Below are 13842 nucleotides of genomic sequence, written 5' to 3'. Positions count from 1 at the left end.
AAAAAGCATGAGCTAAATTTTCAAATTGATTTAAAAAAAGTTAATAAAAAATGGATTTATTACTAATAATTTTTTATTTATTTACATAAAGTACCTAGACAACTATGGCCATTGGTACAAGAACACTAACATTAGATACATTATTAAATAACGAAAACATATAATAATATACATACAACTTTAACTAATGTCTATGATGTTAAATCTTCTTGTATAGCTGAGCGGTTTTTAAAAACGATATAGTTTTCATGATCTCCGTAGGGTTGTTGAGCATTTCTTTAACAGTAGGGTTCATATTATGTGATGTATACAGTATACAGGTTGGTGAATGAGTTACAGTCGGTGAGGATGTGTTTCAAAGTCAGGAAAACCTTGCAATGGAGGCAAGTTAGACGAGTTCCTGAAGACATCAAGAAACCATGAGTAAGTTTGGAGTGGTTATCTTCTAATAATTGACGATTCTCTTCTAGTTAGAAAGTCCGAGGAAAAACGACCAATATATGGTTGCAGTTCATGCAGAGTTGTTTCACTCTGTTTTGCTCGGCATCATTGACTGACTTTTTGAAAACGAGTTTGAGATCGCTAGCTAGTTGAATTGTGGTTATAGCAAGTTATAGTAATACATAATTATGCAACAGTATAGTCAATTTTTCCTTATAAACTTTAAAATAATTTTTTTCAAAAAAATCTACTTTTTAGCGTGTTTTAGGTGCACAACTACTAAGTAGTGTATATAATAATTGATAAAAAATTCTAATAAATATATATATATATGTATATATATATATTTTATTATATAAAAAAATTAAACAGTTTATAAGGAAAAATTTACCATACTTTTGCATAATTATTTATTACTAATAAATGCATTTTTTATTGCCTTTTTTAAACCAATTTGAAAATATAGCTCATGCTCTTTCATTTAACACCTGTAGAATGATTCTATTCTTTTTCTCATGATCATCTTTCAGTGCGTCACAGTTTTTCGATTTCTTTCTAACGCATTAAATTGTATGTGACAGAAAAAAAGGCACGTCCGTGATTACAGACATTTACAACATTTATTCTAGTTATTCTAGTTGTCGATAGATGGCGCCATAATAAAAAATACTTTTTTTTAATTAGATAATAATATTACAAATATAATCTGTATAATTTATAATAGTCTAAGAGCAAGAGCCGAAAAATCATCGTCATAAGTAATATGGAGTTTGGCATGTGAAATGTGTCTATTGTATATTGATAATTATGACCCCCTTCAGGCTGACACCTCAGTGGATACAGGAAGTAGCAATAAGGGATGAATGGGGAAAGTTAGTGTAGTCTTTAAAGGTTTTCACCTCCTATTTTGGTAAACCTCCATCGATTTGCATAAAAATTAGCGACTAGTTAGAACATACCTCAGGAAATAAAAATGATTTGGTGCTAACTTGCACTTTTACCCTGGGGGTGGATACCACCCCTTCTCGGGGGTGAAAACGATTTTATTAAAAATAACCCCACAAATCGACAGAGGGACAAATTATAAGTAAAATTTGTTATATCATGTTATTAAAATAAATCAATACTTTTTGAGTTATTAAAGATCAAAGATTTGTCTGTTTAAGAGCACATGCGTAAAGTTACGGATGGTAAAAAGAACATATTAATTAATTGTATGTTACTAAAATATTAGTTTTATATTATTTCGATATTTTAAATTTAGCAAAAGTGTATTCGAATATGTCAAATGTACCCATTATTGGACACCCCCAGTTTCTGGATATATTCAGTTTATAATGAAAAAAAAATTCAATTAAATATCGAAAGAATATAAAAATAATATTTTAATAACATACAATTAATTACCATGTTCTTTTTATCATCCGTAACTTCACGCATATGCTCTTAAATAGACAAATCTTTGATCTTTAATAGCTCAAAAAGTATTGATTTATTTTAATAACATGATATAACAAATTTTACTTAAAATTTGTCCCTCTATCGATTTGTGGGGTTATTTTAATAAAATAGTTTTCACCTGCGAGAAGGGGTGGTATTCACCACCAGGGTAAAAGTGCAAGTGGCACCAAATCACTTTTGTTTCTTGAGGTATGCTCTAACTACTCACCAATTTTCATGCAAATCGATGGAGTTTTAACAAAATAGGAGGTGAAAACTGCTTAAATGACTGCACTAACTTTCCCCTTTCATCCCTTATTGCTACTTCCTGTACCCATTGAGGTGTCAGCCTGAAAGAGGTCATAATTGTCAATATACAATGGACACATTTCACAGGAAAAACTCCATATTACTTATGACGATGATTTTTCGGCTCTAGCTCTCCGCCTATAAGACTATACTATACAAATCAAAGAAAATACCATTTTATAAATGCAAGAAACACATTTGATTTGTTTTTATTCCAAATTGAAAATAAAATGTGACAACTGTCAGATTTAACTAAAATCTCATGTTAGAATAAATGTCATAAATGTGTATTATCACGGACTTACCCTTTTTCCTATCATTTGTTACGCACTGAAAAATGCTCATGAAAAGGACAATAGCATCATTTTTTTCTGACTTATGTTATTGCAAAAAAAAAGCTCTCTGGATAAACAATTTGAATAAAATTTGAACAATTGTATGAATCGCTTTGAAATTTTGTCACATATTGGTCACCAAAGGACCCCTATTTTATAAAAATTTATTTTTGCCCTATTTTTTGAATTATATTAGCAATAAATGAATATATCAAACTTTGTAATACGCCGTTTTAAAGCTTTTCCCCTGATGTGTGTACTAAAGAAAGCAAAGTTTCATTGGTTTCCATTTATTTAGAAACAAAATGAAAAAAGGCCGTTTTTTGACATTAAATTATTTATAAATAAAAATGGCCGCCAGATCCTACGCAGGAAATAATTACAATTTGTTCTCATAGGTATTACCTGTCGAAAAAACGCTGGCTGTTGAAGTGTCATGGAAAAAACCTTATTACCCTGGACTATAGTGTTATTATTGAAGACTTTAAAATAAATAATAATATAGAAGAACATTCTTAACATATTTAGTGAATATTAGGTACTTCTTATCTTGATGTATTTCTTGTTTCTAGCGGTGCAGCCAAATGGGTCCATCTAGGCGATTTAGATCTTTCAACTGAAAAAGACGATGCAGAACCGCAAGATTTTAATATAACCAGAGCAATTCCACATCCAAATTACGTATCTTCTACAAGATATAACGATATTGCTCTGATTCAATTGGACCGAAATATCCGTATTACCGCATATGTAAACATAGCTTGTTTACAAACTATTAAAAATATATATGGTAGGTAATTATTTTCTATATTTGCTTTTTTGTGATTTTATGCTTGAAAATGCACTCATTTTTTTATAAGAAATGTGGTTTTATTTAATATTTACAAATGGCAGTCGATACAGGATCTGTTACCCAGGCAACCAAGTGACGTCAAAAACGTTGAGGAAACGTCAGATTTTGGTTTATATACCAGATTATAGATTATATATATATATATATATATATATATATCTTCTTCTTCTTCTTCTTCTACGGCACTACAGCCCAAATTGAGCCTTGGCCTCCTTTATTTTTTGCCTCCACCCTTGCCTGTCTGTGGCTGCTCTTCTCCATACACGGACTCCTAAAAGGGCTTGTGCGTCGCTGTTTACTGTGTCTTCCCAGCGCTTTCGTGGCTTCCCAACCGGTCTCTTTCCTTGCATTCTAGCATTCAGTGCTCGTTTTGGTAGCCTATCCTCTCCCATTCTTATCACATGTCCGGCCCATTGCAATCTTTGTAATCTAATGAAGTCTGACAGGGGCGTTTCCTTATAAAGTTGATAAAGCTCGTTGTTGTATCGACTTCTGAAGATTCCGTTTTCCCTCACAGGTCCTAGTATTCTCCTAAGTACTTTCCTTTCGAATGTGTCGAGTTTGTTTTTGGATGTTTCTTTCAGCACCCAGACTTCACTGCCATAGCATGTTATTGGTCGAATTAAGGTTTTATAGATTCTCATCTTTGTATTTCGGTGGACACTTTTTGACCGAAATATATGGGAGAGGGCAAAATAAGCTCTGTTTGCCTGCGTTATTCTCTTCCTTATTTCTCCATCTTCTGATCATATATATATATCAATCAAATGAAATAGAGAATGTGGAAAAATCCCCTTACGAATAATTCACACATCCACCATTTTGGGTTGGGAAAATTTTTTTGGATAGAATTAAAAATCCAAACACTAGTTCTTAGAAATGTGTTTCGCCCTCTTCAACCTCTCTGGGCTCATCGGTAAGGATGAGAGGTTGAATATCCTTAGACACATTCCACTCAAAAACAACATTCGAGACCAAGACATAGCAGAAGCGTAGATCTACGCCAAATCTGAAAATGACAGTCTCAAGTTTTAATTCCCTAATTATTTGAAGTAAAACATATGTTTAAAACAAAAGATGAGAAGTTATTGGTTTAACGACCACTCGTACGATATCAATCAAATGAAATAGAGAATGTGGAGAAATATTCGTAAGGGGATTTCTCCACATTCTCTATTTCATTTGATTGATATCGTACGAGTGGTCGTTAAACCAATAACTTCTCATCTTTTGTTTTATATATATATATATATATATATATATATATATATATAATCTCTATATATATAGAGTATATCAGATTATATACGTGTTTGAAGATTAAGTCGTATAAACGTCTTTTGTAGGTGATTTTAAATACGTAAGATTAATGACGTTAAAATACGCCTAAAGGCACATTTTCATTTAGGCACCCTTGTGGCCTTAGTCTGACGTCACAAAATTAGGAGTCTTATGACTCCAATTTCATAAGAAGTGTTTCATTTTTTGTTTAGGTGCTTTGTGTGGTAAAATAAGACTTTTCATTTAGACATTTAGTTGAAGAAACGTGTTAATTAAGATATTTTCATTAGTTTTTCTCAAGTGAGTAAGTTTAATACAACAATTCTTCTTGAAAACTGTTTGAGGTTAAGTATGTTTTAATTTGTTTTGGTGTTAATTTTCAGTTAATGAACTAATTATGTGTTATCGAGTTTAATTAAATTAACAATAAATTATTTATTAGTTTATATGTTGTTTCAATTTTGACACAGTAAGTATATGTACCTATATACATATAAAGTAAAATTTCTATACCTATAGGTATGTTGCATTGAGGGTATTGTAATTCTATACATTTTAGAGAGTCTTCCAATTTGGTTTTACTTTTAGCCTACGGGCTAAATTTAAAACGGTTAAATGAAAAATTGCAATACCAACAATGCCCATACGAATAATTATTGTGTAGGTATCTTTAAAACCATAAAATGAAACATAATCTAAAACACGACATAAAAACTACGTTTTTGATATCACGTATTGAGAAGGTGACAAAAATGATGTCAATTATGGTGTGACATATTCACGTGACTTTCGACGTCAAAAAAACGTTATAAACTGACGTAGTTTGGTGATAATTATGACGTTTTTTCAACGTTTTGTAAAGGTTATTTGGTTGCCTGGGTAGTTAGCTCGATATACTGATATGTATAAGTTTGTAAACGTTTTTAAACGTGTAGTTATTATAATATACTAAGCATTTCCACAGTTTTCACTGTATTCCTTCACTCAACCGATCTCTTCACTTCTTTCTGTTTTGGCAGTCCCCTTCCTGCAATATATTTTTCCATTGCTTCGTCCACTTCATCTCTGAAAGATGGTCGGGTCTGCGTCTGTGCCTTCTCCCTGTCGGACTTCACTCTGTTATTCTGTTTATCCAACATTTTTCGTCTGCTCTTCTGAAATGTCCAGACCATGGTTATCCCTTCTGATCCATGTAGTATATTATATCTAAATGCATTCCCATACTTTTCTTAATCTCTATGTTATTTATTCTATCTCTTCTTGTCATTCTGCAGCTTCTCCTTAGGAATTTCATCTCTCTTATTTTGTTTTTGGTTTTCTTCTCAATGTATTATCCAATTTTTACACCCATAACTCTATATACTTCTTTTCATGGTGTTATATATTCTTCTTTTGGTTTTTATACTGATATACTTATTCCACAGTAAGGAGTTCATTTTTCGTATGCAGTCTCTTGTTTGTCATAGTCTATTTTTAATATCTTCATCAGTTGTTCCTTTGTTTGATATTCTGAAACCTAAATACTTGTACTTGTGTGTTGCTTTGATTTGTTTGCCTTCGTCAATTTCCAGCTGTTTAATTTCTGTATACTCCGTTGTTAAGTATTCGGTTTTCTTTAGGTTTATTTCTATCCCACTCTTTGTATATTCCTGTTTAATTTCTCTCATCATAAAGCTGAAGTCATCTTCATCTTGTGCGATCATCATTTGGTCGTCAACAAAACTTGGAGTATGTAGGTATTCGTTTCTCACTGGTATCTCACTGGTTCTTTTCCATGGTTTCGTGATTTTTTGCAGGAATATTTTGAACAGGCTAATGGGTATGGAGCAGTCCTGTAGCATCTTTGTCATCCCCTTTGTCATCTTAAATAGACTGCATATCCTATTGCCTGTTTTGATAGATATTTTGTTATTCTTGTAGAGCGCTTTTGCTGCTTTTATTAATAGTGGTGGGACTTCGATGTCATTCATCGCTTTCCATCGCTTGGTTCTCGTTATCGAGTAATAGGCCTTTTTAAGTTCAACAAAAGCCAGATGGAGGGATCCATTTTTGGCCATTTTTTTTCTATTAGTAGTTTGACCGTGTAAATTTGATCTAAGTATGTTAAAATATATTTACTTTTAGACTCGAAAGGCAATATGACGGCCGCTGGCTGGGGCAAGGAAGAATTTGCTGGGGAAGCAAGTAATTTTTTGCTATATGTAAAATTAAACGAAGTAGCTACAGAGGAATGCAGAAATTCATACAGTGATGTAGGCAAATCCGTCTTACCATATGGAATTGATGGCGACACGATGATATGTGCAGGCGGAGATATGGGGAGAGACACGTGTGAAGTAAGTACTGTATATAAAAATATTAAATGTGATGCAAGCATTAATTGATGCTAAAACACTTCCCTGTGGAAGACCGTCGTTATCAACTCTACCCCTACTTACTTTGTCCTCCAGCATAAAGAATAACGTATGTTTTGTAAGCAAAACCTTGATTTGTACTCCTTAGCTAGAAGTTGTCATTGAGACTATCGTTAAATTTGTGAAGCAATGTACCTTACTGGCATGCTGTCCAATCTACAAAAGCAGCGTCTTTTATAAGTTTTTCTTGGAAAGCCTTTTCGATGGGTTCGTTTGTGTAATTACTTGACCTGGGTAAAAAATAACACTAACGAACTGATTACTGAATCCTCCTTGTGGGATGAGATGCTTGTCCACATTTTTTCTTATCTGTTGAGAATGACGCTCTCGTATAGTTTGAAAAAGTGATAAGAGCGAAGTAGGTGTGTAGCTACTGGAATTTTCTGTGTCCTTTCCCGGTTTTACCAAGGCTATTACTTTATATTTTCTCCATGATTTTGAAATTTGGCAGGCTTTACAGCACGTTTTATAGAGTTGCGAGATCACAGTTTTTTGCCTAGATGCTTCATTCCTTTCACTGTATACAGGGTGTTTCATTGGGAAAGTAACATACGTTAACTGCAGAAAGAGGACACTTACGCGGTCTCAAAAATACCATACTTAATGGGTCTTACTCCATTAATAACAAAGATACTGAGTGTTTTATCTATTTTGCCATTTTCTTAATTGGTTCTTAACTTTTTAACCACACTGTGTATTTATTTTATATTTGGCACGCAAATATAGTTTAAGGTGTACAATAAATTAAATTATTTACAATTGTAAAAAATCCAGGTTCGGATTAAAAATAATTGGAAAAATATTCCAACCCAAAAACAACACCCTGTACATTAATTTTTTTTTAAATGGATTTTTCAGTTGAAAAGAGGATGAAAAACTAACTTTAGTGGTATACTTTGAATTTTGGCAAAATGATTTTTCTGGTCAAATTTTGAATTTAAATTCTGAAATTTTGTGAATTTCGAGAGCTCCAAGTAGAAAAAAAAATTGAAATACAGCTTACAACTTGTCAACCGCACTTTATATTCATTTTATATTTAACACGCGAATATTCTTTTAGGTGTAAATTGGTATATTTATTAATTCAATCCATTATTTTTATTCAATCCATTGGGATTTTTAAGTTTTAATAAATATACCAATTTACATAGAAGTGGTTTTACTTCTTGTTAGAGTTTTTTTAACTATATGGTATACAGCCAACCTAGGGAACCTCCCTTTTAGATTCTTTTAGGTGTCCAATCAATTAATTTATTTACAAATAAAAAAAATCCAGGTCCGGATTAAAAAATATTGTATAAATGTTCCGATCCAAAAAAAACACCCTGTACATTAAATTTTTTTAAAATGGATTTTGCATTTGAAAAGAAGCTGAAAAACTAAATTTAATGGTGTACTTTGAATTTTCGGCAAAATAATTTTTCTTATAAAATTTTGAATTTGAATTCTGAAATTATGTGAATTGCGAAGATCAAAGTAAAAAAAATTAAAATATGATCTAATTTTAATTAACACCATTATTTAATATAAATTGGTAAAATATTAACATTTTGACACATAACAATAATTTTTGATGGTGGTAATTTTGAATAAGTACTTTAGTTTTCAATAGTCATGCACATTTTCTCTGTTTTGTTATAATTTTTAGATACTTTGTTGAATAAAGTGATGTATTCTTTATTGACGCTTTATTATTTATTCATTATTTAAAGATGAATATTCGCCATAAACTATTTTTCACAGATAATAAAAAAACACTGAAATGTTTTAGCATTTTACCAATTTAGATTAAAAATAATGGTATTAATTTAAATTCATTTTAATTTTTTTCTTCTTAGAGCTCTCGCAATTGACATAATTTCAGAATTCAAATTCAAAATTTTATCAGAAAAATCATTTTGCCGAAAATTCAAAGCATACCACTAAATTTAGTTTTTCATCCTCTTTTCAAATGCAAAATCCATTTAAAAAAAATTAATATACAGGGTGTTTTTTTGGGTCGGAACATTTTTAAAATATTTTGTAATCCAGACCTGGATTTTTTATAATTGTAAATAAAATAATTGATTGAACACCTAAAAGAATATTCGCCTGTTAAATATAAAATAAATATACAGTGCGGTTAACAAGTTGTAAGTTGTATTTAATTTTTTTTCTACTTAGAGCTCTCGCCATTCACATACATAATTTCAGAATTCAAATTAAAAATTTGACCAGAAAAATCGTTTTGCCGAAAATTCAACGTATACCACTAAATTTAGTTTTTCATCCTCTTTTTAACTAAAAAATCTATTTTAAAAAAATTTAATATGAAGGGTGCTTTTTGGGGTCGGAACATTTTTACAATATTATTTAATTCAGACCTGGATTTTTTATAATTGTAAATAAAATAATTAATTGGACACCTAAGAGAATATTCGCGTGTTAAATATAAAATGAATATAGAGTGCGGTTAACAAGTCGTAAGTTGTATTTAATTTTTTTTCTACTTAAAGCTCTCGTAATTCACATAATTTCAGAATTCAAATTCAAAATTTGACCAGAAAAATCATTTTGCCGAAAATTCAAAGTATACCACTAAATTTAGTAATTCATCCTCTTTTCAACTGAAAAATCCATTTTAAAAAAATTTAATGTACAGGGTGTTGTTTTTGGGTCGGAATATTTTTCTAATATTTTTTAATCCGGGCCTGGATTTTTTACATTTGTAAATAACTTAATTTTTTGTACATCTTAAAGGATATTTGCGTGCCAAATATAAAATAAATATACGGAGTGGTTAAAAAGTTATGAACCAAATAAGAAAATGGCAAAATAGATAAAACACCCAGTATCTCTGTTATTAATGGAGTAAGACCCATTAAGTATGGTATTTTTGAGACCGCCTAAGTGTCCTCTTTCTACAGTTAAGGTATGTTATTTTCCCAATGAAACACCCTGTATAACATCCACACCTGCAGATTTCCCGTTTTTTAAGATTTTGAGTTGTTTTAGTGTAAAAGGATTAATAAGAAGTTGTGTAGCGACTTATTTGTTGTAACTTTGAACTCTACACCCACTTACTTTGTCTTCAAGCATGACGAAAACCGTCTATTTGGCACTAAGCAAAACCTTACCTAGAAGGTAGTCATTGAGAGTGTCGTACAATTTTTGAACAATCAATGTCTTGTACTAGATCTAGATCTCGCGTACCAAAAAAAGTTTATTAATAGCAAGCTGAAAATTTGTTAATAGCTTAACGGTGTCTAGTCGGACAAACTTTGATGAAAGGTAACACTGGAACAGGGGAAGTTTTAATTCTGGAACAGGTTACAGGTCTCGAACGTCAGACTACGAAAACGTCCCATGTATTTTGTCGGACAGAACTTCCAATTGATTTGTTACCCTTTCTGCAAAAATCAGACTGCTATTTACCACCAATATAATTTCTGTCATTTGACATGTTCTGCGTGTCGGACTTAATAAAACGCCCAATATATTTTTCGGACAAAAATTTTTTCATAATATTACATAGGGCAGTCAATGAGGGTATTTGGCTCGGAATTCCATCCTACTACATCGATTTACTTGATATTTTCATAATAAATAGGGAATAGCTCAAGAAACAAAGTCTACCCTATGCCAATGTGGGCTTTTATATTGGGGGTGGTTATCACCCCTTCTGGGGGGGGGTGAAAATTTTTTTGGATAAAATAGAGACGGAAGAGGCTAGAGAATTTAATTCTAAGCAAAAACTGTTTCATAAGTATTTTTTGAAAACTCAATACTTTCTGAGTTATTCGTGGTTGAAAATTGGCCATTTTCATTGAAAAATGGATTTTTGCGAATAACTTAAAATCTGTTAGTACATTCTTTCACGGTTTTTGCTGTAAATTTTAAAGAACCGCTTGGATTGACATGAAATTTAGTATACGCATAGCTAACATGTTAAAGAAAAAAAGTGATATGGTGCCGATGTGTGCTTTTACCCTGAGAGTGAGTTTCACCCCATCTCGGGGTGAAAAAATATATGTCCAAGATAAGTCCCGAAATGGATAAATTGACTAATTTTAAGCAACTTTTGTTCTATAGAGTTTTTTCACCAAATCAATACTTTTCGAATTATTTGCAAGTGAATATGTTCATTTTTCAACAAAATAACCACGTTTTTAGACGGTTTTTCGCAAATAATTTAAAACGTAAGCATTTTGTCGAAAAAAATATTCTCAGCAAAACTATAGCCTATAAAAAATGGAGAGAAACGATGTATATATTAGGTCTCCATACCTAGCAAAAGCAGAGTTATAGCTAATGAAAAATAGGTTCATATTCGGAAAATTCCAAACAGAATAATTAATTGTGAAATATCCAAATAAAAAAGCATTCTTGGGGAAAACACATTACAACTTTTTTAAAGTGTTTATAAAAAGCTTTATTTCTGTTTCTATACAAAAAATTTCTAGTATCAAATGTAGTCAAGTTACGCTCAAAATCAAGTTGGTCCCTTTTGATTTGGCAAATAAAATCAGGAAGATCACTCCCCAATTAGCAAATTAAATGAAATTAATCGTTATTGCTTCACAAGTTACTTATGTTGTGTTTATATAAACGATCCGTAAGTTTCATCGATTCAAAGTGCAAATATTTTGTATTTTATTCTTTTTCTGTAAGACAAAAATTGGTTAAGATTCGGTGTTTCTAAATTTGCATACACTCGTGATAAATGACTCGTTCAAGCCCTTTTAACTAGAGCTCTTTCAAAATTAAGGACTTTGAACCGATGAAACTTACATATCATATGATCAATACATACGCGAGTAAAAAACTTGTGAAGTGGTAACAATTAAGTTCATTTTAAATGCTAATTAGGGAGTGATTTTCCCGATTCCTTACCAAAAAAAGGACCAACTTTATTTTGAGGGTAACTTGTTTACTTTTGATGCTAAAACTTTTTTCAAAAACAAAAATAAGCATTTTTTAAACACTTAAAAAAAGTTAAAATTATTTTTTCCCAAAAAAGTGCTTTGTTTATTGGTTATGGCACGTTAAAATATTCGATTTGGAATTTGACGAATATGAACCTATTTTTCATTAGGTATAACTCTGCTTCTACTAGGTATAGTGACCTAGTATATACACGATGTTTTTAACTTTTTTAAGTGCTATATTTTTTATAAGAATTTTTTTTCGACCAAATACTTGTTGAGTTATTTGCGAAACACCGTCCGAAACCTGGTAATTTTGTATAAAAATTAACATATTCACTCGCAAATAACTCGAAAAGTATTAACTTGGTGAAATAGCTATTTGTATAACAAGGGAGGAAAGTGCTACTTTTTCTCCCGAGAATGAAGTTTACTTTACTAGTAATCATTGAAAGGAGGAAAAGGCACTTTACTCCCATGTTATACATATGGTTTTTCCACCTTCCTCAAATAACAAGTCATTTTTTCATTTTTACTTAATTTATTTATGTAACTAACCAACAAAAATTATTAGAACTAAAACTAACAAGTAGGTACAATATAACTTTTAACTGTCAAATATAAGTCAAATTATTAATGTACACATTGTTAAATCAAAATAACAATTTACTGTTTTTTACGATTCTGCAAAATACAGGGTGTTTTATAAATAAACGTTAAAATGTATAGATACTTACGTAATAGAAATTAGATATTGTGCAGGGCGTCAATAAGTTATATTTCATAAATAAAATACCATGTCATTTTTACTTTTCCTCCATAGGGAGGAAAAGTACAACTTTGCTCCCTACAATCAGGTCCGGAAAAGTATACTTTCGGTAGAGGTAGATGGGAAAAACTTTATAGAACAAAAGTTGCTTAGAATTAGTCATTTTATCCATTTCCGGACTTATATCGAACATATATGTTTCACCCCCAAAAGGGGGTGAAATTCACCCCTAGGGCAAAAGCACATATCGGCACAATATCACTTTTTTCTTTGACATGTTAGCTATGTGTATGCCAAATTTCATGTCAATCCAAGCGGTTCTTTAAAATTTAGAGGTTTTGCAATATTTCACCTTTAAAGAACGTACTATGTATATATGCAACTAACAAAAAAATTATATAAAATATTTTTGTAGCTTATAAAAAACCAAATAGATTCATTCCTTCATGAATCTTCTAGTTATAATACAAAAAGGGGTATGGTAGGTGAGAAGAGTTTGTTTTTTGCTGCATGCTCAAATCGGTGCATTCAACTTGAAATAACAGAGAAACGTTTTATTTTAAGTGTATAATGGTACTAATAACTTTGGTAGTGCTTGAAAAGGCCTGAAAAAGCCTTGAAAATGAGAAGTATTAAATGTCGATTACATTTAAACTAAGCGAGATATGCTACAAAACAAAATGATGACTAATGTATTTTAAGAAGAAATGAGAAGTATATTTAACCCCTCATACATCAGAATTTAAATACATTGTTTTCCTTTTAAAATACTTTTTATTATAGTGTTATTTCTATGTTCAAACAGTTGGACTGGTTTAAAATGAAGGATTTTTGAAAAAAGTAAGATCAAATTATAGAACGCATTTTTAAATTTCCTTAAAAATCTTCCTTTTTCTCCATGTAGCTCGATAAGAGATACGAAAAAAATGTGTAATACAAAAATGTAGAGTTTTTTTAGGTAAAACTTTCTTTTTTTTCAAGTTACATGGAGAAACAGGAAGAATTTTATGACAATTTAAAAATGCGCTCTATAATTTGATCTAATGTTTTTCAAAAACCATCCATTTTAAACTCGTCCAACTTTTTGAACATAGAA

At 31.0% G+C, this 13842-nt stretch overlaps 1 protein-coding gene across 1 annotated transcript in view; it reads left to right on the top strand.

The window, feature by feature from the left end:
- LOC114330247 (serine protease snake-like) overlaps positions 1–13842 on the top strand; it is a 59173-nt gene that overhangs the window by 42257 nt on the left and 3074 nt on the right. Inside the window, exons 5-6 of the mRNA XM_028279570.2 lie at positions 3098–3315; positions 6784–6995. Of these exons, the coding sequence (XP_028135371.2) occupies positions 3098–3315; positions 6784–6995 (430 nt within the window). The remainder of the gene's footprint in view (positions 1–3097; positions 3316–6783; positions 6996–13842) is intronic.

The sequence above is a fragment of the Diabrotica virgifera genome, chromosome 4, assembly GCF_917563875.1.
Source record: "Diabrotica virgifera virgifera chromosome 4, PGI_DIABVI_V3a".
Classification (NCBI taxonomy): Eukaryota; Metazoa; Arthropoda; class Insecta; order Coleoptera; family Chrysomelidae; genus Diabrotica; species Diabrotica virgifera.
Note: the sequence above shows the minus strand (reverse complement) of the source record. Positions and strands in the feature narration are given on the sequence as shown.